At 43.8% G+C, this 24053-nt stretch overlaps 1 protein-coding gene across 4 annotated transcripts in view; it reads left to right on the forward strand.

The window, feature by feature from the left end:
- The window catches only part of LOC111874297 (protein crumbs), an 87586-nt gene that overhangs the window by 32992 nt on the left and 30541 nt on the right, over positions 1 to 24053 (forward strand). For all 4 annotated transcript variants that reach the window (XM_023869679.2, XM_023869677.2, XM_023869678.2 and 1 more), the window contains exons 3-5: positions 6808 to 6841; positions 13590 to 13669; positions 17838 to 17907. In XM_023869679.2, the coding sequence (XP_023725447.1) occupies positions 6808 to 6841; positions 13590 to 13669; positions 17838 to 17907 (184 nt within the window). The remainder of the gene's footprint in view (positions 1 to 6807; positions 6842 to 13589; positions 13670 to 17837; positions 17908 to 24053) is intronic.

Here is a 24053-nt window from a genome sequence, read left to right on the forward strand (position 1 = left end):
ATATATATATACACTTCTTTGTTCATTTCCTCCTTTCTTATTTATTCAGTTATCCATCCTTCCTTGTTTCTCTGCCTAGTTCTTTGTTTACATATTTCATATCTATTTCTACACTTCTGTCTTTGTTCTATATTCTCTTCCTATTTCACTTGTATACTTCGTCATTTAACCCATTTATTTTATTATTTTCTTACCCATCTTCGCACCTTCCCATCCAGCCTCCATTTAGTTCTTATTTATGCATTCCTTTTCTTTTTGTTCAGGTCCTTCGTTCCATTAGGAGCTCAGTGACATCACAGAGTTCGCTGCGGCACAGTTCAAGCACCAGTCGCCGTTGTGACAGCGACTGAGTGTCCCTTTGCTACAGGCGTCTGCCCATTGTGAACTGGGCTTTCCACTGCCCGCGCCGGGTGCCCTACACTTCCTTACACCCGCTCCACAGACACGGCGTTCCGTAGCGAAATAACGCGCTTGGTGGACGATGTACTGAACACGTTGAGCTGCTTCAGTCACTGGGAAACATCAACTGACGGGTGCCGTGACTTACGCCAGGCTGTGAACATCACATCACTGGACTTGTAACTGAGGTCGAGGGCCACATAACAACGAATCAAATTAATTTTAATTAAATATATTAAAACGAATTAAAATATACGAATATTTTAATCACATATATTTCTGTTGCATGGAGCATCGCCAGTAGATTTCTAAAAAAATAAATGAAACAAATCATTTTTTAATTTCGGAATTCTGGCTGCCTACATAGTCCACAGCGCTTGGTACAAAGAATAAACAGTAAACAGTGGGAGATCTCTTAATGAGTGGTGGCGAAACTGACTGACGAAATTCAGCGGTTGACAAAAAGAAAACTCGCGCATTGACATTGCGACACAAAAATGCATACATTATTAGAACAGGAACGCGTTGCCAACCTCACGGCCAGAAATACGCCAAACAAACAGAACCTCTCCTGGAACTCTCCACCCCGTGCAAGGAAGATTCAAGTTGCCTCATGAACTGGGAAGACAGGAACAACCCGGGGGAGTGGACAGAACTCCTGTTTCGTTTCCGGGACGTCCTGGGTTCAAACCACAGGTAAGAGACCGACTGTCCTGCCTGACAATTCTTTCCGTCTTTTCTTCGCTCACGCCGGGAAATCACCGGGACAGTGCCTTAAATTTGTTGGAAGACAGTTTCCTTTCAGATCGCTTCCACTTCACAAATCATCCCGTCATGCGATTAGATTCAAAAAGGTAAAGTTTTCCTACAGAGGAGTGGATGTATAATCCACGCTTTCTTGACGTCAGCACTAGTTGGAGGTGCGCAGTCCGCTTCACCCCCTGCACCCATTGGTTAGGAAGCTGGGTGGGCTCCAAAACCGGCCTGCACCACGTGTAAAAGATTCATGATCCTATCGGGACTAGAACTCCGATCCTTCTGTCGTCCAGCCCGTAGCCACCGACTGCGCTATCCCAGTTCTACTGACTGGATATAGTCTTGCTAAGTGAAAACATCGTTAAACGAACCTCACCGATATCTATGAGCCGATTGACTAGAAAACGTGGGAGCCTCGACGTCTCACAACCTTATGGTCCTCCACGGTCTGTTACGGAGATAGATTTACCTTGATTTTTATGTATCGATTATGTTACGCGCGTTATCATCCTTAGGATGGAAGTTACTTAATAGCTCTAAATAAGAGTCACTTCTGAAATACAAGTTAGAACCGTTACCGCTTGAAACAATGCAGACGGTATCAAGCAGACAGCTATACAGAACTGACAATATACAGATTATTAATATCTGTAAATTTGAATGGAAACATTTCCTGATACGATACATATTTAGCGAATATAGCGAAATAGATTCTATAGTTACTGAGCGTGATGTAAGTCTGATTATTACTGTAGGATTCTGACGATGGTGTATAACACAGAGAGATATTGGGTTTTCGGACTTTATCCATCGTCCTGGTTTTTAAGATAACTAAGAAAAACACGACGTTGGTCCAGTGATTGAGGCTAGCTCTTTCTAAGGGACCCAACAGAATAGATGTTTTCCCTCACCTGAGGACGGAAACAGATCAAATTTCCGAAACGTCGTGTTTTTCTTAGTTTTCTTAAAACCAGGACGATGGATAAAGTCCGAAAACCCAATATCTCAGTCTGATTATGTTTGATATAAGATACTTGCGTCTATAGTGAATGGACGTCAAAGCCCATGGGGTATGTAAATTGGCGAAGAAGACTTTCGGAAAGCGCTCCTGTCGGGATACGATGTCAACTCCCGTCGTACTGAATGAATGTGGAGGAACCGCACACTGTTTACCGGCGTGCACCTGTTGCGGCATACTAATTCCCGTAATATCCCATTGCATGCAAAATGCCATCAGTTGAAAGAAACGGTAAATATAGTCCGCAGCTAATTCAGAGATGATGCGTTAACTGAGATATGTAGATCGCTTTATTGCGTTACCCGTGCGCATTTTTCGCGAACTCCTGAAATAAACTGGAATGGAAAAAAAAACAACATAGATCAGTCTTTCGGAGAGATGACATACACACCAGGACCATGGAAGCTGTATAAATAGTTTCTCAGGGCGCCCTCGCCAACAATCTGTCACATAACTCTTCAGTCGACTTGCTATTTCGACGCCTGCGTTGTCGCAGACGTTGCGACGCCTCTAGGAACGACAGGTGGCTGAGGAAAGATTAGGCCGCTCGGCGCCGCAGTGGCGAGCAACACTGTCACGTGATTAATCTTCAAGCCAATTAGACAAGACTGGAAACTGTAGCTACTGCATGGGGATACACGCACAGTAAATGTCAGGTGTGTGTCTCAGGAAATTGTGTTTCTCGGTGATCTTACGTTCATGTCCTCACTGTAAATGTAGATACATCCATTCGTGTCTTCATAACGCCGAGAAATAAATTATGAAATTATTTATTTTTACTTTCCTGACACTAACTTCGCCGACAAGAGACGGTCGCTCGCTCGGTACAGTTCGCTTCCGGACTAAAGCCACGGAATTTATTTGTTTTTGTTGTTATTATCTTTACAAGGAGTTAAACAATTAAGTGGAAATATGAGTCAGGGTTTCTTCCCGGCATTTCAGAGCACGGGGAAACTCTGAACGGCTCTTCAATGTCCCTTCTGTTGTGTGTGAAACAGTGAGTGTCTTCCCTCGTCTGCCTTAGCTTATCACTCGTATCGCCAAATTATATTTCATCTAATCAGTGGCGGCCCGTGATGGTCTCATCAATTGGTGCCACGACCACATTAATTTAACCCCTCCTCCTTCCCCACCCAATTCTATATATTTAGGGTATGAGTGACAAATTTGAGTTCCTATTTAAATGTTCGCATTTTACACAATATCATATTATTTCTGTTAACTATGGACTCATTTTATGTTGACAAGAACGTGTTAACAAACGGGTTGTATCCCTAGGCTCGGCATTTTATCCCTCTTGATAAATACAATGTTCCCTTCTGCCGGCGGACGTTTCGGAAACCGCAGACCCATCTGTTCTCTCTAATGACCACGAATAGATCTCATAGATGGATGGACAGACCGACGCTTTTATATTCTACGTGCTGCAGCAGCGATGGGTACGGGCCTATAAAGGCGATGTTTCTGTCACTGGGCCAGACCGATAACATTAATCACATCTACCTTGTAGGCTCTTTGACATTCATAGAGGCACGGATCTATGTAACACCGAATCATTGCGAAAATTCCATGGAAATCTTTTCAGTAGTTTCATAACTGAAATCTTCGGATACACGGGCTCTTTCGTCATCCTTAATTTTATGTATTCATTTGAAAAACACACAAATATTTGGGCGTAACGCAGAATGTTTGCGAACAACCTTCCTTGAACCGGACGCAGTAGCGTCTCTACACCTGAGCACTAAATGCGAAGCTGTTTCCCCTGCTTTGGGAGGAGCTGCACTTCACTGTGAGTTAGTCACGCTGCTATCCTGGGATGAACGCACTCACGAGGCGTTTCATTGCGTGAAGGGCCACAGTGCGCGACGGAAATTAATTGAATCCAGCAACATATGTATACATGGGGCCAGCAACATATTGTAAATGCCACCATGACAGAAATGAGGTCCGTGACAGTGGGTAATAGAAATGCCTATTGGAATTCTATCACGTCTACTGACTCCGCAAAACTTGAGTGCATCCAGAAAAAGTTTGCATCTGTCTGTTTCTATCGCTACTTCCCACATAGCTCCTATAGTTATACATCTGCCTTAGAGAGACTAAGATTGCACCCTCTAAGTCTGCGTAGACATCTTCTTGATGCATTCTTCTTCATTCAGGTTTATCGTGGCCGTAAATCCTGCTCCTCCCTTCTGGATAATGCTAGTCTTCGTGTTCCTACTTGCCATGTTCGAGACCTCTACTTTCAGCGTTCGTCTCTCAAAAAGACACTGTCCCTCTTCTCGGTGCGCCCTTGCTACCAACATGGTGGGTAAAGATCTCGACATATTTGCACACGGAGCGGTTTCTCTGAATCATATTTTACAAGCATGTACCAAACCTTTTACAGTGTTACTGGATTAGTGTTCTCATTAACTACAAATGTGTATACCTCGGCTAACTTTAATTTTCTTTAATTTTCTTATGTAATTTTTTAATTTATTGACTTGTTATTAATTTTATAACTCCCAGTTGTCTTATCTTAGTATCTAGTTGCTGATAATATTAGCAACATTCATAATAATTCATAATTCATAAATGTATGTATATATTTAAGTCTTCTTTAGATTTATGCTCACTGATTTATTTCTGTCATATTTGTATTGTGTTTTTGATTATTTTTCTGTATCTATATATACTCGTGCTTACTTTGTAATTGGCCACTGTGCTGTTAAGTTATTGCACGTAAATAAACATGAATTGAATTGAATTGAATTATTATTATTCGAAACAATGTTAGTTTTGCTTTCTCCAATTTTTTAGACTCTCCTTCGATTTCTGACTGTGACGTTAAGTTGGCAATTGGACGCCTCAGCCCGTCGAAGTGTGTCGGCAGAGGTAAACTCCACAGATTCATCATTAAAGGCTGCTCTGACAGTTTTGCCAACATTTAGAGTAACATTTTAATACAGTTTCCCATTCTGTGGAAGCAAGCGGGCGTCCTGTCTCTTTGCAAGAAAAGTAACAATGCTCTAATTACTAGTTACAGACCAATCACAATTTTAAACAATTTTTCCAACATTTTTGAGAATATGATGCATGACGGGCTCTCATTTTATTTCAAATTTGAACTTGACATATTTCAGCATGATTTTATTCAATCGAAGTGTACTGCAACTAATTTACTTACTTACTTACTTACTTACTTACACTCTTACTTGTGTTCTGTCAGTTCACGATGCCAAACGTTTCAATTTTGACATCAGCATACCTTTTGCTACATAAACTCAGTAATTTTGGACTATCCGATCCAAATTTGTCCCGAAGTTACTTATCATCTAGATTATCAGTTGTTTGCGCTTTAGGAAAGTCTCCCGCACGAGAGTCACAAGGCTCCATTTTGGGACCTCTATTGCTCGACAATTTGATTGGTGATTTATGCGTCAAAATTCGTTTTCCCGAATTTCTGCTCTTTGCTGATGACTTAAAAATATTTCGTATCATAAAACCTTCTGACGATTGTAAATGACTACAATCCGATACAGACTCTGTACAGAAGTGGCGCACTGGAAACTATATGAACATTAACATATTCAAAACAAATATGACTTATTTCGTTGGTAAAAGGAACAGTATCCATTTTAATTATTTTTGTGTGACGCATTAACCGTATGAACCGATTGTGCAAAAGACCTTGCGGTTGTGCTACACAGCAAATTGCATTTACATCCAAAGATATTGGGTTTTCGGACTTTATCCATCGTCCTGGTTTTTAAGATAACTAAGAAAAGCACGACGTTTCGGAAACCAGACCAGTGATTGAGGCTAGCTCTTTCTAAGGGACCCAACAGAATAGGCGTTTTCCCTCACCTGAGGACGGAAACAGATCCAGTTTCCGAAACGTCGTGTTCTTCTTAGTTATCTTAAAAACCAGGACGATGGATAGAGTCCGAAAACCCAATATCTCTGTGTGTTATACACCATCGTCAGAATCCTATAGTAACTACTTGCATTTACATCGTCATGTTGACTACTTACATTCTCAAGCCCCGAGGATTACAGACCAGCTAGGATTAGAATTGAGAGTCTCTTGTGACGGCAGCCGAAGATGATTGAGAAGAGCTGGCAACTGAGACGCCAGCCTGCAGGGATATGAATTTGGGAGCGGAGGAGTTGAGGCATCACAGTTACTGAGTGTAATTCAGTGGAGCTGAAAGTCTGGCTGTGCACTATGGTGCCGTGATATTTGGATCATGTGATTCAGTGAGAATGATAGGTGAGGGCGATTGTGGAGCAGTTGGTGGAATGAAGATTGGCAGGGGAAACCGAAGTACTTTGAGAAAACCCACCCCAGTGTCACTTTGTTCACCACAAATCCCACATGACCTGACCTTGGCGGTGGGAAGGCAGCGACTAATTGCTTGAGCTATGGCACGGCCCCCAGCCCCTAGCCCCCCGCTCACTGCTCGACTCTGAAGACTGACGGTCTGTAAACCTTTGCTGAACCACACAGGATCTTCATCTCAGGGGATTTCTGGCTTCCATGTCCTGACTTCAGTGTAATTTTACCTCCCTCCACTTATTTCTGTATTACATTGTTATTTCACTTGTTTTACAGAAACGGGCCTGAATTTAATATTTTTGTTCTGTTGCAGATGGCGCAGCGAACTATTGGGGAGCAGATAACAGGTAAAAAGTACTTCGATATATTTTTTTGTATTTTTCTGTTATCCTTAGTGGGGTGAGACTGAGTCCACTTGGTACTGCCTACTGTACCAGCCCCAGACAGATGAGGGTGATTGTGGAGCAGTTGGTGGAATGAAGATTGGCAGGAGAAACCGAAGTACTCGAGAAACCCTGCCCCAGTGCCACTTGTCCACGGAAAATTCCACTTGACCAGACCCGGGATCTAACCCGGGCCGCTGCGGTGGGAAGTCAGCAACTAACCGCTTGAGCTATGGCGCGGCACAGTTTCACACTCATTAAACTGAATTATTGGATGCATGCACGTGTACAGATCATCACGAACCAAACGTTTCCTTGCCTTACACAACCCCGCAAGATGAAAAGGGAATACATAGGGCCTACTATAGGCTTGTTGAAATGCATGGCCGGCGTAGCAGAGACGCGTTGGGCGGCTGGCTTCTTAGGGTCACACCAGTGGAGTGCGGTGATACCAGACATCGAGGTTAGCGGGTCGTGATGGTCCGAGCTTCAGCCTTAGCCTTGACACGGACTATCCCGGTTTCTCCCCATGCAAATAAAATTATTGTGGAGTATAGATCCGTTGCTGGGAGGTGACTATGTAAATACCAGCCGTTGCTAGGTAAACCCTGCACGCAACAATAGAGGAGATGTCACGATACGTGACGCGTCCGGCCGTTGCTATGGAGCGCCCGCACTTTACGCATGCGCGGTAACATCACATAACAATAGAAGAGGTTATGCAGGCTGTGTTTTCTGTAGCTCCGCTCCGAGGCTATATGACTCGACCGACCATGTTCTGTTTAGCCAGAGAGGACAGGAGTTCAGTTGAGGGTTCAGCTATGGAGTCTGTCATGACAGCACCATAAACATTCGGTTGTTGCGAAATGATTATGTTTGTCAACTGGCTACCACCTACCACTTGGCGCTACAGCCCTGGCTGAGCCTTGGCCTCCTCTACAACCAGTCTCCACAAGCAGTGCGTGCTGCCATAGGAATGGACCCACGCATGATGACCCGAGGCTAGTTGTTAGCTTTCTGTTACAGGATGAGGTTGTTAGCCTCATGCCCAACCCCCAACCTGGAGGACCAGGGTATCTCTCTTAGTCTGGACTCTACCCTCTGACCTTTCCGACCTTGGTGACCCTACTGGTAGTTAAACTACCGCCGGCATAGCTCTCCAGGTCACAAACTCACGCAAGCCCCACAACCACGACAAGGTGGAGACACCTTTGGGGGGATTTATCAACTGAGTTGGTTATTTTCGACTTAAAAATTCTACGCAAACCGAACTTCAATGATCTTACTCATAACGAAACCACTCCGCTCTGAATTGCTTGCTTGTGTTTCGTGTACTTGGCATTGACTCTCTTTACAATAAAATTAATTCTGTCCTGCGTGAGATTGTGGTAACACAGTGCGCCGACAGAGCGTAGTACGGGCATCTCTGTAGGCGGTACTACTACTGCCGATCTGCCGTCAGCTGTTATTTTCACAACGCTGATTTTTTAGAGCTTCCTTAAACATATTCAGTTCAATGTATTCTTCATTTTCTTTCTAATACTGAATGTTATGATTGGATTGTGAGTATGTTCCAGGAACCGAATGGCCTAGTGTAGCCCATTTGCGAAGCACACTACGAGATTATGAACAAATAAATTTTGCCAAATTACTGTCTATCTAGCTGTGGTTCTACCTTGATCGCTTTTTCACTTTCTTGATCTTTTACACAGTCGGTAGGTCTCCTTGGATGGGGGATCAGGCTGTCACAAGGCCGCTACCTACACACAGGACAACACAGACACAGAATAAACGCAGACAGATATACACGTATATGCGTCAAGTGGTATTCGAACCCACGATCCCAGTGCTTGGGTGGGCGAACAAGGTTCATGCCTTAGGCCGCTAGGGTAATTGCGGATAGTCTGACAGGCATCCACAGTGCGACAGTGTCTCTTGTCTTCAACAGAAGCTGCATACACAAAGGATTTTAGGTGTCCCCACAGGTAAAAATGCAGAGGATTCGAATAGGTGTCCCTCCAGGTAAAAATGCAGAGGATTTGAATAGGTGTCCCCACAGGTACAAATGCAGAGGATTTGAATAGGTGTCCCCACAGGTACAAATGCAGAGGATTTGAGTAGGTGTCCCCACAGGTACAAATGCAGAGGATTTGAATAGGTGTCCCCACAGGTACAAATACAGAGGATTCGAATAGGTGTCCCCACAGGTACAAATGCAGAGGATTCAGATCTGGCAAATGCTGAGACCATGCAGTGGGTCCTCCTCTACCTACCCATCGGTCATGGCACGTGTTGCTGAGAACATGTCGCACAGGACGGCTGTAATGTTCCGGAGCACCATCGCGCATGTGCAGCGTGCTTTCAACTATAACACTCAAATTAAATGTTTCCAGACACTGATATAGACATTTTTTCATGTTTCGGTGTGTGGAATTCGTGTCCACAATTTGTCCGCATCTTTTAGCTGCACTCTATATATATAAACACATGTGTCTGTGTACATTATGTGTATATATGAACGTAGTATACACATATATATGCTTATAGTTAGGTTCTTTCCAGAGATCCTTGTTTCTGGTCTTCCTGGATTTGCTATCCTTGCAGAAGAGCATTAATAAGCTACAGGGTCCGACACTTGTCAGAACTTACCTAGACAACAATCACATCACTTTGGAGACTGAATTAAACATGTGATTAAAGATCTAAAAGAAATAATTTCTCTCGTGTGACAATATTTTATTATTGAAGAGTAGCGTCTGATAAGCGATGAGCCCGTTGCAGGTGAGAGTAAGCTCTCGTACTGGCGTGATGCGTCGTGTGATAAAATGGCGCCTTGACTTCACAACTACAGTCTTACAAATTGCATTCATTTGTCAGTTCAGTTAAAACGGAAAGACAAAAATTTTGGCAACGAAATATACAAAGGTAATAAAGATATATCCACAAACGCCGACAGAAGTGGATTAAGATAATAAATTGATGTGACGAAAATATGAAACCAACAAATATATCGTGGCGATTCTGGTGCGACTGCAGCTGCGTTTCGGACTGGTAATCGGGTTTATTGGACTCTTTGATATATAAATCGTGACTAAATTTTACAGGTCACTATTACACACACACACAATAGTGTCCACAGTCACGACTTCACTAGCCGTTGCTCAGTAGCGGCTTCCAAAGTCGGACGTTCCCCTTCCTCTGGGTTACCGAACTAACCTCGGCTTTAGCTACCAGCTTCGCACACAATAGTGTCTACAGTCACGACTTCACTAGCCGTTGCTCAGTAGCGGCTTCCAAAGTCGGACGTTCCCCTTCCTCTGGGTTCCCGAACTAACCTCGGCTTCTGCTACCAGCTTCACACACAATAGTGTCTACAGTCACGACTTCACTAGCCGATGCTCGGTAGCGGCTTCCAAAGTCGGACGTTCCTCTTCCTCTGGGGTCCCGAACTATCCCCGGCTTCAGCTACCCGCTTCTCACAGCAACAGAACACAACGACTGAACCTCAACAGTTCTCTAACTTCGTCACGAGCCAACTCAACTCAACTGACTGTCACTAGCTGTCAGGCACGGGCCGCATGAAAACGCCGTTTCTCTGTTCTTCACGGGCCGTTGCCTACTAACGGCCGTTGTCTAGTTGTTTGTTTCGCTGTCGTAACCTAGACCATATAACGTCGATTTGTTAGATAACCGTGGATAAAGAATTAGAATTGAGAAGGAAGTGATCACGGTCTGATTTAAAGTAACGTCCCGAAATTTCATTGGAAGAACTGAGTAAAATCATAAACACTCGCTCAGGATAGTCTGTGTCCAAGCCGAGATTCGAAGCGAGCACCTCCCGATTGCAAATGAAAAGTGTTACCACTTGATTCAGCTTTATTTAACTGTCTGGTAGCAGAACCAGAACATTCAACGCCGCTAACAGCCAAACCCATCACCGGAAGAGATCCTGAGCCAGTTTCATCCACCTCACATTGCAGCCTATTCTTCTAAGATCCATCTTCATGTTGGACCGCATGTGCTGCTTGTAGCTGAATCAGGGGACAGACACAGAGTTAATAATAAAGATGACTTAACCTCCAAGGTGAAGCTGTCCCAGAGAAAAACAAGTTTGAACACAGCTGAGCATCCTTCTCTGCGATTCTGGTCAGCCTGTGATGGCCATGGCATGAAATGGAACCCGACAGGTGTACCCGTCGGGAGTGTCTCGGAAAATTTGGACATTGGAAACACAAAAGTCGGCAGTACGTACATACAAACTACCCCTCTCACTTCCACACCCCAACCTGCATGCTCTATCGCGTTTCGTTGAGAGAGAGTGTCAACAAGATTGCATTCCAGCTTCGGAAAACCTGAGGAGACCACTTGGAAGACCAAGACGTATGTGGGAGGATAATATTAAAATGGCTCATAGAGACGTGGTAATGATGTGGACTGATTCTTGGCATATAACCTAGTATCCTGTCCAGTATGCGATATAGTCACCATCATCATGATCATTACCATTATCACTGACTCGACAGCCCCGTTTGGAAGTTTTCTCCATACTTCCTTATTGAATGCAGAGCTCCTTCAGTTCCTCTTTCCTAGAATTCTGATCTTCTGCTCTTTCAGTTCCTCGTTTTACTTCTGGCCAAGTGTCAAACACTCCCTCAGTTGTCTGTTTGTTATCCTCTGTCCACTTTAGTCAGTTAATTTGAATATATTTCACCAGATTTGGCTCACCAAACATGATTACAAAACACGACACAGTGAATGCTGTAGTGTTACATGGAGATCATCATTCCTAGATGTCGTCAGTAGGCGTTCTACATTAGATTTACTGCATTAGGTTTCATTTACATTTATATCCGGTTTAGAAAACCGAGATTAACGGCCGTGGGGATTTGTTGCACTGACCACGTGACACCCTCTATCCACTAAAGTTGGCACTAACTTCTGCGACAAGCGGCAGTCGCTCGGTCGGCATAGTTCGCTTGCGGACTAAACCCATGGAGTTTAATTTTACATCTGTACCAAGCGACGAAATACTGAAAATCTTCCTCTAAACATGGGCTTCCAGATCCTAGACGGCAAAACAATGGCACAAATGTAGGATGTTCAAAAGATATCGTCACTTTTACAGCATCTGTGAATTGTTATTAAGAAATCTAGGATCTCATGAGGACGCTGTTTGGAACAGACGGTCTGTAAGCACAGTGGACTATTCAAACATAAATTACTTGGATGGCAGCACCTGTCGTAGTAATAGTAAGCCAGAGAAATTATTTACGTGCCACCAGGTGTCAGGGTTTGGCAGCGTTGCTTGTAGTTATGAAACTGGCCGTCTGTGAATGCACATACCGTGTTCAGGTCAGTCGCACACTGGACAGAGCACGGGAGTGCCCTGCGAAATGGTTAAGCGGAGGGGCGCATTCATTCTAACTTTCCGTTTATTTATGGGTTTACAAATATGCTACCAATAAATAATTGCATTTCGGGTCTACTATACTGATGAAAAATATAAATGAATTATTGATTAACTGATTTGACTTAATTCATGTGTTACCCACACTCAGCCAATGGCTATGTGTATAAGAGTCATTCACATCTTGGAGGTTCCGTGTTCGATTCTCAGCCCGGAGTTATACCCACACGGATTCTTTATTTGTTTCCTAATAGTTCACGAACGCTTCCTTGTAAATCCATACTCATTCGTGATTAGTTTTCCATCCCAGTCGACATTTGATGAGCCGTGTAGTAGGAAGAAGTATCTTTAAATATATTGATAGCTCAAGAATATGTTTAAAATAGAAGAAGCCGAGGCTACTAACTGCCAGTAGGACCAAGAAGTTGGTACAATCGTACATTAGCTTGTACTTTACTTTCAACAATGGAAGAAAACTCTAAGCTTTGATATTCCTAATTGTTTCCCAGTTTAAATATCAAATATTCGTACCTGGAATTTTTAACGAAACGTTACAATCACATAATGGAACGGCTGTTTCGTGTAGCTGCACTCACCGATAGCAGGATCGCACCTTCAGGATATAGAGCTGTAGGCAGATTCTACACACGTGACAACATACGTACACGAAGCGTAACAACTGACACCGTGTCACAGCTACTTCTTATTGCCTTTTATCTGCAATAGGATTGTGACTGTTTACAAACGTGATGTGACAACTAACACCACGCAACATCTGCTTCTCATTGGTGTTTTCATTCCTTGAAAGATCGTGGCAACGTTCATGAGCGTAGCGTGACAACTAACAGCACGCAAAAGCTGCTTCTCATTGGTGTTTTCATTCCTTGAAAGATCGTGGCAACGTTCATGAGCGTAGCGTGACAACTAACAGCACGCAAAAGCTGCTTCTCATTGGTGTTTTCATTCCTTGAAAGATTGTGGCAACGTTCATGAACGTAGCGTGACAACTAACAGCGCGCAACAGCCGCTTCTCATTAGTGTTTTCATTCCTTGAAAGATCGTGGCAACGTTCATGAGCGTAGCGTGACAACTAACAGCACGCAAAAGCTGCTTCTCATTGGTGTTTTCATTCCTTGAAAGATCGTGGCAACGTTCATGAGCGTAGCGTGACAACTAACAGCACGCAACAGCTGCTTCTCATTGGTGTTTTCATTTCTTGAAAGATCGTGGCAACGTTCATGAACGTAGAGTGACAACTAACAGCACGCAACAGCCGCTTCTCATTGGTGATTTCATTTGTTGCAGGATCGTACCGTCAGGATATGGAGGTGCAGGCAGATTCTACACACGTGACCACGTGTACGAACCGGAGTACTATTACCCAGGTCGGTTTCCCCTTACACACATTTGCACTGAGAGGAGGTTTATGGCCCTCCAAATGATAGCGCTCTGCAGTGTCGAACGTTTATAAACGGGTCGGAGGAACCGATGCCTCCATCTGCAACGTAGAAATTATACGCGAACTTTATTTAGCGATATAAAGCAAGTTCATGTTCATTATTTTGGAAAGTACATGTAAATAAGTACGTTATATAAAGTGAAATTTAAGTTAATATGATAATCGCTACGGTTCTATACATTTTATGAGAATCCGAATTTTTAATTTTAAGGTTTATTTGTTGTTTCTAGTAATGGAGAGACAATTCTATATAGTAAGCTACCGAATTAAAGCTAAAACAAACATCTTCCAGGCGAGGGTTCTAAAATAAACTCAAAACTATATAAACTATATAATCCTTTCTTAAGTGAACCACTGATATTAATTAAACCAGGAAGGGCTATGTCTATATAACTTTTCACTCTGGACAAAGAAGGAAAATTGTGCCCTCGGCCGTAGATGTTTATGTTCATGATCTATCTAATGATGATGCCCGTAGTGTCGTATGATAGTACTATATAATTAGTTAATGATTATTTTAAACTACTGTCTTGATATGAAGAACATTCCATGTAGTGCCTCAAATTTGAGATTGGAAATTTAAGCCATTACCTAAATGTTCGAGACTTGCGAAAAGTGTTTTACAGCCATTACAGTAGATGACAACACCTGGACAGGCAACTAGGTTAAGAATGTTGATGATCAGCATTTATGCGTAATAGCGTAAGTAAGACGCTCCGCTAACTAGGCCACTGGAGATGGTCATATGAGTAANCGATGAGACGCCATGGGCCCTCCCACAACCACCGATAATAACCAATTAGAATATAACTTTGCAAATTGAGAACAAAAGGGGGGAGTCAACTACCCTCTGTCGTCAACAGCTGAATTAACAAAATTGAAACTATAAATTACTGAATTTCGAGAGACTTGGGATGCTGATCTAACACATAATATTGAGTTGTCAGCCGGAGGCGCTATTCAACATGGGTCTGACGAGTGCTGGAAGTTGGCCGGCATTCTTCTATGACAAGTAAGTCTCTTTACTCATATCAGCCATGTTGTTTAATATTATTGTTGATAAAAGTGTTGTTGAGTGATTTTAATGTGCAAACTCCAGTGTGCCCGGCGAGCCCTAAGGGGAGGATACCAGACTCATGTAACATGTAATTGCCTAGGAGGTTAGTCAGGCAATAAGGGTTTTATAGTGTATGTGTCAAGGTTATGGTTAGCGTGTAGTGATAAATATAGTATGTGGGTTTCAACAGGTATAACTAAGGGTAGATTATGTCAAGAGTGAAACTTGACGAAGGATAGTGTAATCGTATCTAATGAATAGTAGGGAAACAGGATCACAGGGAACGATTAATACTTGCCTATAGTCAGGAGTCGAAGAGAGAGAGAGACTCCAGTTTTACACACCCGAAGGGGAGGTTCCTAGCGTAGCTTCAAGTAAATCCACTATGTAGTCCCGACTGAAAGTCGGCCTTGTTAATAATGTAAATATTGTAAATCATATAAATATAAGAGTGTAAATAGACAAAGTAGATAGAGTAGGATGGACGCAGGGAATTGTGATTCGCCCCTCCACAATCACCTTTCCACGACCCGTCCAGCAGATCCTACCACAATGAGAGTTGCATCAGCAGCCGAATGTTAAGGGGAGGTACTAGGAATGGACAGGGGTAGGCACCCGCCACACAGGCAGCAGTTAGTAGCCTTGACACCAACGCCCCTTAAAATGTAATAATAATGTAATACGTTACTACCTGTAGACTATATGAGTTGTCAAGAGGGAGCTATGACTATATGTCAGGGGGTAGTTCCCACAATAGAGAAGACAAATGGTGGCAGCTTAAATGAGAGAAGGAAACCCGGAAACAGGAGAATCCTAGCTGAGGGTGAGCTAGGATTATGGTGTTGACTCCTTACAGAGTAAGCTGTGGTAGCGAGGGGTACCTGCACGTCCCCCCTGCACCACGATGTTACAAGTGGCGACAGCGGTGAGACTACCAATCCACCCCCGTCGTCACGACGTTACAAGTGGTACCAGCGTCGCGACGTTACATTCCAGGTTACTGATTTTTCAGACAACTTCAAAATATGAAGGCACTGTTCAGACCATTTCAAGATATGAAAGTACTGTTCAGACTACTTCAAGATATGAAGGCACTGTTCAGACTACTTCAAGATATGAAGGCATTATTCAGACTTCAAAATATGAACGCACTGTTCAGACCACTTCAATATATGAAGGCACTGTTCAGACCACTTCAAAATATGAAGGCACTGTTCAGACTATATTCAAGATATGAAGGCACTGTTCAGGCCACTTGACGATATGAAGGCACTGTTCAGATCACTTCACGATATGAAGGCACGGTTCAGACCACTTCAAGATATGAAGACACTGTTCAGACCACTTCAAATATGAAGGCACTGTTCAGACCACTTCAATATATTAAGGCGCTGTTCAGACTTTATTCAAGATATGAAGGCACCGTTCAGGCCACTTCAATATATGAAGGCACTGTTCACCCCACTTCAATATATGGAGCCACTGTTCAGACCACTTCAAGATATGAAGGCCCTGTTCAGACTTCTTCAAGATATGAAAGCACTGTTCAGGCCACTTCACGGTATGACGGCACTGGTCAGACCACTTCACGATATGAAGGCACTGTTCAGACTACTTCAAGATATGAAGGCACTGTTCAGATCTCTTCAAAATATGAAGGCACTGTTCAGACCACTTCAATATATGAAGGCACTGTTCAGACCACTTCAAGATATGAAGGCACTGTTCAGACTTCTTCAAGATATGAAGACACTGTTCAGGCCACTTCACGATATGAAGGCACTGTTCAGACTACTTCAAGATATGAAGGCACTGTTCAGACCTCTTCAAAATATGAAGGCACTGTTCAGACCACTTCAATATATGAAGGCACTGTTCAGACCACTTCAATATATGAAGGCACTGTTCAGACCACTTCAAAATATGAAGGCACTGTTCAGACCACTTCAAGATATTAAGGCACTGTTCAGACCACTTCACGATATGAAGGCAGGAGTAATTTTCATGTTAATAATTGCTTCGGTTGTGTTCGCAGTATGAAGATCATTTTCAGGCCACTGTCGTAACAGGAGGAGAATATTCTAATAATTAGTATGTTTGTATTGATATTTGAGGGCACAATCATGACATGAAGATCATGTTCCGGACATTGACATATGTGTCAAATATTTGAGGTTACTCTAGTGACATGAACATAGTTGACAGGTTATAGAATTTTAAGACAACTGTCATAATATGAATTTAATATGCAGGTTATTAACCTTCCATATTGTACTGACAGTTGAGGAAGCACCATTATTATTATTATTATTATTATTATTAATAATATTATTGTTGTTGTTGTTGTTGTTGTTATATAACTACAGCCCTTGTGGACCTTGGCCTCTTTTTCAGTTCCTTGTTCCTATACACAGTCGGTAGGACTCCTTGGAAGGGGGTGAGCCCGTCCTAAGGCCTCTACCTACACATAGAAATACACAAACACATACCGAATAAACTTTAACAGACATCCATGCCTTGAGTGGGATTCGAACCCACGATCCCAGCTCTCGAGCGAGCTAAGACAGTTCATACTACAGTTCAGGCTACTGTCGTCAATATTATATTTAAGCATCCTGTTACACTCTACACAATATACGACACAAACTCCGTCCTAAGTGCAGCAATTTATTGTAGCTCTTCGTCTTCCTTTCTTCTACACTACATGTTTCGGCCGTATATGGCCATCATCAGGTGTATACTCTCATGTAGCTGCTACACTGCACGTAGTTTCAAATTTATAAAACACTAGTCTTCCCAATTGTTCATTTCTCCGTTGCTAACAGGTTACGATATATCAGAATCCGTTTCGTTGTTTGTTGTTATTTTCATTTACGCGTATTTTGGTACTAGCTTTTCCTTTAGACAGGTTTTGTTAAATTTTATGTTAGCGTTGCAGTGTAACAGTTTCCCTTTACAATTCATATATTTATAAATTGTCACTCATATTTGGACTGATATTAATGGACGTGTTTCTTTCTGGCGATGCGGACAACAGACGAGGAGCACAGCAACCAAATAGGACGCCAGGTGAATGGAGGCCCCGCGGCGCACCCCACTGCAGGAAGGTAAGAGAAGCAAGGGCTTTCCTCGCTAAACATTCACCCTAGCGCCTGACTCACTGCAGGAAGGTAAGAGAAGCAAGGGCTTTCCTCGCTAAACATTCACCCTAGCGCCTGACTCACTGCAGGAAGGTAAGAGAAGCAAGGGCTTTCCTCGCTAAACATTCACCCTAGCGCCTGACTCACTGCAGGAAGGTAAGAGAAGCAAGGGCTTTCCTCGCTAAACATTCACCCTAGCGCCTGACTCACTGCAGGAAGGTAAGAGAAGCAAGGGCTTTCCTCGCTAAACATTCACCCTAGCGCCTGACTCACTGCAGGAAGGTAAGAGAAGCAAGGGCTTTCCTCGCTAAACATTCACCCTAGCGCCTGACTCACTGCAGGAAGGTAAGAGAAGCAAGGGCTTTCCTCGCTAAACATTCACCCTAGCGCCTGACTCACTGCAGGAAGGTAAGAGAAGCAAGGGCTTTCCTCGCTAAACATTCACCCTAGCGCCTGACTCACTGCAGGAAGGTAAGAGAAGCAAGGGCTTTCCTCGCTAAACATTCACCCTAGCGCCTGACTCACTGCAGGAAGGTAAGAGAAGCAAGGGCTTTCCTCGCTAAACATTCACCCTAGCGCCTGACTCACTGCAGGAAGGTAAGAGAAGCAAGGGCTTTCCTCGCTAAACATTCACCCTAGCGCCTGACTCACTGCAGGAAGGTAAGAGAAGCAAGGGCTTTCCTCGCTAAACATTCACCCTAGCGCCTGACTCACTGCAGGAAGGTAAGAGAAGCAAGGGCTTTCCTCGCTAAACATTCACCCTAGCGCCTGACTCACTGCAGGAAGGTAAGAGAAGCAAGGGCTTTCCTCGCTAAACATTCACCCTAGCGCCTGACTCACTGCAGGAAGGTAAGAGAAGCAAGGGCTTTCCTCGCTAAACATTCACCCTAGCGCCTGACTCACTGCAGGAAGGTAAGAGAAGCAAGGGCTTTCCTCGCTAAACATTCACCCTAGCGCCTGACTCACTGCAGGAAGGTAAGAGAAGCAAGGGCTTTCCTCGCTAAACATTCACCCTAGCGCCTGACTCACTGCAGGAAGGTAAGAGAAGCAAGGGCTTTCCTCGCTAAACATTCACCCTAGCGCCTGACTCACTGCAGGAAGGTAAGAGAAGCAAGGGCTTTCCTCGCTAAACATTCACCCTAGCGCCTGACTCACTGCAGGAAGGTAAGAGAAGCAAGGGCTTTCCTCGCTAAACATTCACCCTAGCGCCTGACTCACTGCAGGAAGGTAAGAGAAGCAAGGGCTTTCCTCGCTAAACATTCACCCTAGCGCCTGACTCACTGCAGGAAGGTAAGAGAAGCAAGGGCTTTCCTCTCACAGCATTCAGCCTAGTTCCTGACATACTGCAGGAAGGTAAGACAAGCAAGGGTTTTCCTCTCACAGCATTCAGCCTAGTTCCTGACATACTGCAGGAAGGTAAGAGAAGCAAGGGCTTTCCTCGCTCAACATTCAGCGTAGTTCCTGGCTGTGGCAAATATTTGACATGAATCATGAAAATCTGTATAAGTTGCAGCGCTAATATTCTGTAGCACCTTTAGGAAGAACTGTCGGCAGGGATGGGAAACGCCGTGAAATCGCCGTGTTTCCGTCTGAGATTGCGGGTTCATATTCGTTCCTTGGGTAGCAGTAAAATGAGTGCCTTTCACATTTTATTGCTTGCACAACTGTTTGGTCGTCGTGTGTGATTCTGACGCATGAAATTTATAGGAACAATTTTTCTATTTGGTGCATGTTTCCATGGTATTTCTTCAGTTGCCTTTTATGGAAAGTATCAGCCGTGGTTACTAAGAGGTAAAAAAAAAATGCTATTAAATGAATTAAGAATTTCTTATATACTAGAATTGCCGAACACAGTGCCCGTGCGGTCTAATGCATGAACCGTCTTCGCCAGCTCGAAAACTTGGATCGTGGGTTCGAATCTCACTCGATGTATGGATGTCTGTGTACATTTATTCTGTTTGTGTTGTTCTGTGTGTAGGTAGCGGCCTTCCGACGGGCTGATCCCCCGTCCAAGGAGTCCTACCGACTATGTATGGATTAAGAAACCGAAAAGGGCCGCGCCATAGCTCAAGCGGTTAATCGCTGGCTTCTCATCGCGGCGACCCGGGTTCGATCCCGGGTCTGATCAAGTGGGATTTGTGGCGGACAAAGTGACACTGGGGCAGGTTTTCTCCGAGTATTTCGGTTTCCCCTGCCAATCTTCATTCCACCAATTGCTCCACAATCACCCTCAACTATCATCTGGGGATGGTACAATAGGCCAAAAGTGGCCGCAGTACAAGGGACTTAGCCCCACCCCACTATCAATAAAAAAAAAAAAGAAACTGAAAAGCGGTCAAGGTCCACAAGGGCTGTAGAGCCATGGTTGGATGTATGGACGGACGGACGGATAGCTCGAATGGTTTATTAGTTATCGCCAAGAAACTTAAAGCTAAAGAATGTTCTCGTACGGCAGCCATGTTGTTATAAGTTCTACAAAAAAATCCTTGACAGAAGTTGCATACTTTCCGAGCCCTCTTACTGTACGCTATAGCTTGCCGTAAAGAACATGGCGCTAGTGGCGCCCTCACCCTCACAAGTCAGCGGGCCCGCGGCGCCGTTGCTACTGATTTCGAAAGGTAATTTAAAGTTGTCCCTGTGCTTAACTAATTAACCACTGCGCCATGAAGGCGTATGGGGGAGTGGATGTACAGAACCAAATTTTCTTGACCTCGGCACTAGTTTGAGGTGAGTGGTCAGCCTCATGCTCCGGCCGCTGTACCCCCGGTACCCATTGTATAGGAGGTTGGGTGGACCCCAGAGCCGGTCTGGACGACATGGAGAAGTGAAAATTCTTGACACTACCGGGACTCGAACTCCGACCTCTCGGTTGTCCAGCCCGTAGCCAGTTGCTATACCGACTTAGCTTGATGTTAAGGACTGTAGGGGCTTAAAAATGAGGCCTGGGTGTGGGTTCCAGTCGAATAAGATCTATAATCAATTTCGTTAGAATTGGTCAAAAGTTCAAAGTTGAAGCAGGCGATATGCGGGTTGTGATATTAGTGCCTACATTTTAATTTTACCGAAGGAAAATAGGCTAAGAGGGAGCTGAGAGGGAGCTGAGCGCTCTACAGGCAGCGCTGCATTGCTTCAGAGCTTATCTCCCTTATCTGAGATATTTATAATAAAATTATTATTACGGCTCTAAATTAGTCTGTATTTTATGCATTTTATGTATACCTACTGTGATTATTTGGCGATTAACTTATTCACAACGAAAGTTCCGATTTCTGCTCCACTTAAATTATGATTTATGTCCTAACGATATGGACGAAAATCAAATTGGCCAGGTAAATTTTATTCCAGATCCTCAGTGCCAAATTTCATCGAAATTCTTTCACTGATTTCAAAAATGAAACTTGTAGACTGACGCGTAGATCCGACAGTTCCAAGTAAGTTCACTGCATGCACTTCATATACTTAAAGTGATTAAGCACATATTCCAAAATCTACAATTGCACACGACCCTGAGCCAGTTCTGTCTATCTTCCATCGTCACATTCCATTTCCCTATTTCCAAATAGCCTTTTTATAAGTTGGCTCTTACGCTAAAATTCTGCATTCTTTTTCAGTTCTGGCTACGTGCACTCCCTGGTCCAGAGCTGTCTACTACATTTTCCTGTCCTAACAAGAACACTGAATACTCACATGAGACACGAAGTTTCCTGTTCTGTAATATCCTAAATTGTGTGCCAAATCTAGCCCTTCACACTTTTTTTTTTCCTTGGCACTACAGCCCCAGTGGGCCTAGGCCTACCTCCATGAACTCCATTCACTTCGGTTTTTCTAGATCCTACACATTCGGTAGGACTCCTTGGGCGGGTGATCAGCTCCTCGCAAGGTCTCTACCTGTAGACAAACACAGAAGAACGCACACAAACATCCATGCCCTGACTGGGATTCGAACCCACGATCCCGGCTTCCGAGCGAGCGAAGACAGTGCATGCCTTAGATCGCTCGGCTACCGTGACCGGCAGCCCTTCACACTTACTGAGCGGCTAACTGAGCTAAAACTAGATCCACGAAGCAGATACTTCTCGGGAAGCTAATCACGGAACTTTCTCCTCTTCTCGAAGCCGAAGATCCTCAACCGCGTTCACAGAATCCCACTACAGTGGTACCCGTCCCGAGCCAAATGAATCCAGACCATATCCTCTCACCCTGTTTCCATAAGGTCCACTTTATATTTCTTCCCCATCGATTTATAGACTTTCTAAGTGGTCTGCTCCCTTAGGTGTTTCTGACTAAAACTTTGTATACGTTAACATCAAAGTCCCGAAATCTTTTGTAACATTTCGCAACTTGCTGATTTCTTTATGTCCATATGGAAGCCACATCCTTCATCATGAACATGAGGACACTTCGTGCCTTGATGACAAGAAGTGTGACATGAATTCTTTTATTCTAATATGAATTGATATTGTGAAGTATAATTCATCTAAACATGACAAGACCCTCCAGAATAGAAGCAGTGTATGAGTATTCAGGGTTCTCATGGCATTAACCAGGAAGATTAGCGGCCTCCGTAGTCTAGAGGTAACGTTCCCACCTCATGACTCGTGGTACGCGGGTTCAAATACCCGGCGGAAGTCGTCGAATTTTTAAGGGCGGAAAAATTCAGGGAACAAGTCCTCCGGGAGGGACTTTAAGCTGTGTGTCCCGTGTCGTAACTTTACGGCACGTAAAAGAACCTTATATCCCCAAAGGGAATCACTGAGCCAAATTCCAGGACGTTTCCCGCCCAACAATAGTCTCTAAGGCCACCGATAGATGGGGGAAGCATTATAGACGCCGCTAAGCAAGTGGCCGAACTCGCTTGCTCGGCGGGACTGATGGTACGCACCATTTATCGGTAGGTTATAGAGACTGGTAGAATATCATAGAGGGAAGCACAATAGATCAAACTGGTCGCGGTGCATGGGGAAACCCACCCTCTCTAAATAATAATAATAATAATAATAATAACCAGGAAGATTACTGTCTTCTGGGTTGTGATAACATTCAGTTTGGTAGACAGAGACAGACGTTTCGGTGGAATCTTTTGCAGGGAACACTACCCTAAAAATGAAACAGCAGGTTCTTCCGAATAAATAAAATACCGCATCGCATGCCTGAAGACACTGATCTTCAAGAAGTGATGCGTTGCCGTCTAACAGAGACGGTAACAGCGAATGTGAAGCTCATTGCAGCAGTTACGTCAGAACCTAAACTGCCACTTCAACAAACCAGTTCTAGGTGTTGACAGCGGAATGTTACGCTTGCAATTAGAGAATTTTTGTACTTTGTCAAGTCACTATCGTTATGAAGGAACAAAGGCTCTAGAAACCGTGTCTGAGGAAGGAAACATATCCCGTTTCCGAAGCGTTATATGCTTTCATAATACTACGAAGGCTGGAGAGTGGCAAAGCGTCCCAAGCGCCACTAAACAAGATGGGTATGACGGCATTAAGCGTCATCATGTTATTTAACAAGGGACTATAAACGTAATGAAATGTTTATCTGTCACTACGCATTGACGCCATAATATCCGTTTCCGGTCTTGATGAAAAGCTACATATGGGTTAGTTCTGCAACGAAGAATTAGTACACTTGTTTACTTTCACATTAAACTGGAAACATTTTTCGGCGACCAACGTGGCACCGACTTTCTCGTGGAATGTAACAAACAGCTTGAAACAAATGGCAGTCCTTCAAATGAGATTATACAGTGCGTACAATCAAGTGCGCGCCGCGGCTGCAATTTGCCGTGAGTCATACCACCGCAGAACGGATGCAACTCCTCCCCGCGACTGCAGTGCCGTTCCCCGATAGCGTGAGTGTAGTGGTGTCGCTGAGTCTCCGTCCATCAGTTGCTCTACATGCACACATTTATAAGAATACAGTAAAAAGATAACTTACCGTGGTTTATAACAGGTGCTGAAAGTGACCTCCTTCTGCTTGCAAACATGCCGCGCATCTCACAAATAAATTACGCGACACTCTCTGCAGTTCGTCGACGGTAATTGAATGAATTACGCGTGTAATTTCATTTTGAAGACTATCAATGCTGCGGGGATTATTTTTGTAGACTTTTT

This window comes from Cryptotermes secundus, unplaced genomic scaffold, assembly GCF_002891405.2.
Source record: "Cryptotermes secundus unplaced genomic scaffold, Csec_1.0 scaffold2042, whole genome shotgun sequence".
NCBI classification, from domain to species: domain Eukaryota; kingdom Metazoa; phylum Arthropoda; class Insecta; order Blattodea; family Kalotermitidae; genus Cryptotermes; species Cryptotermes secundus.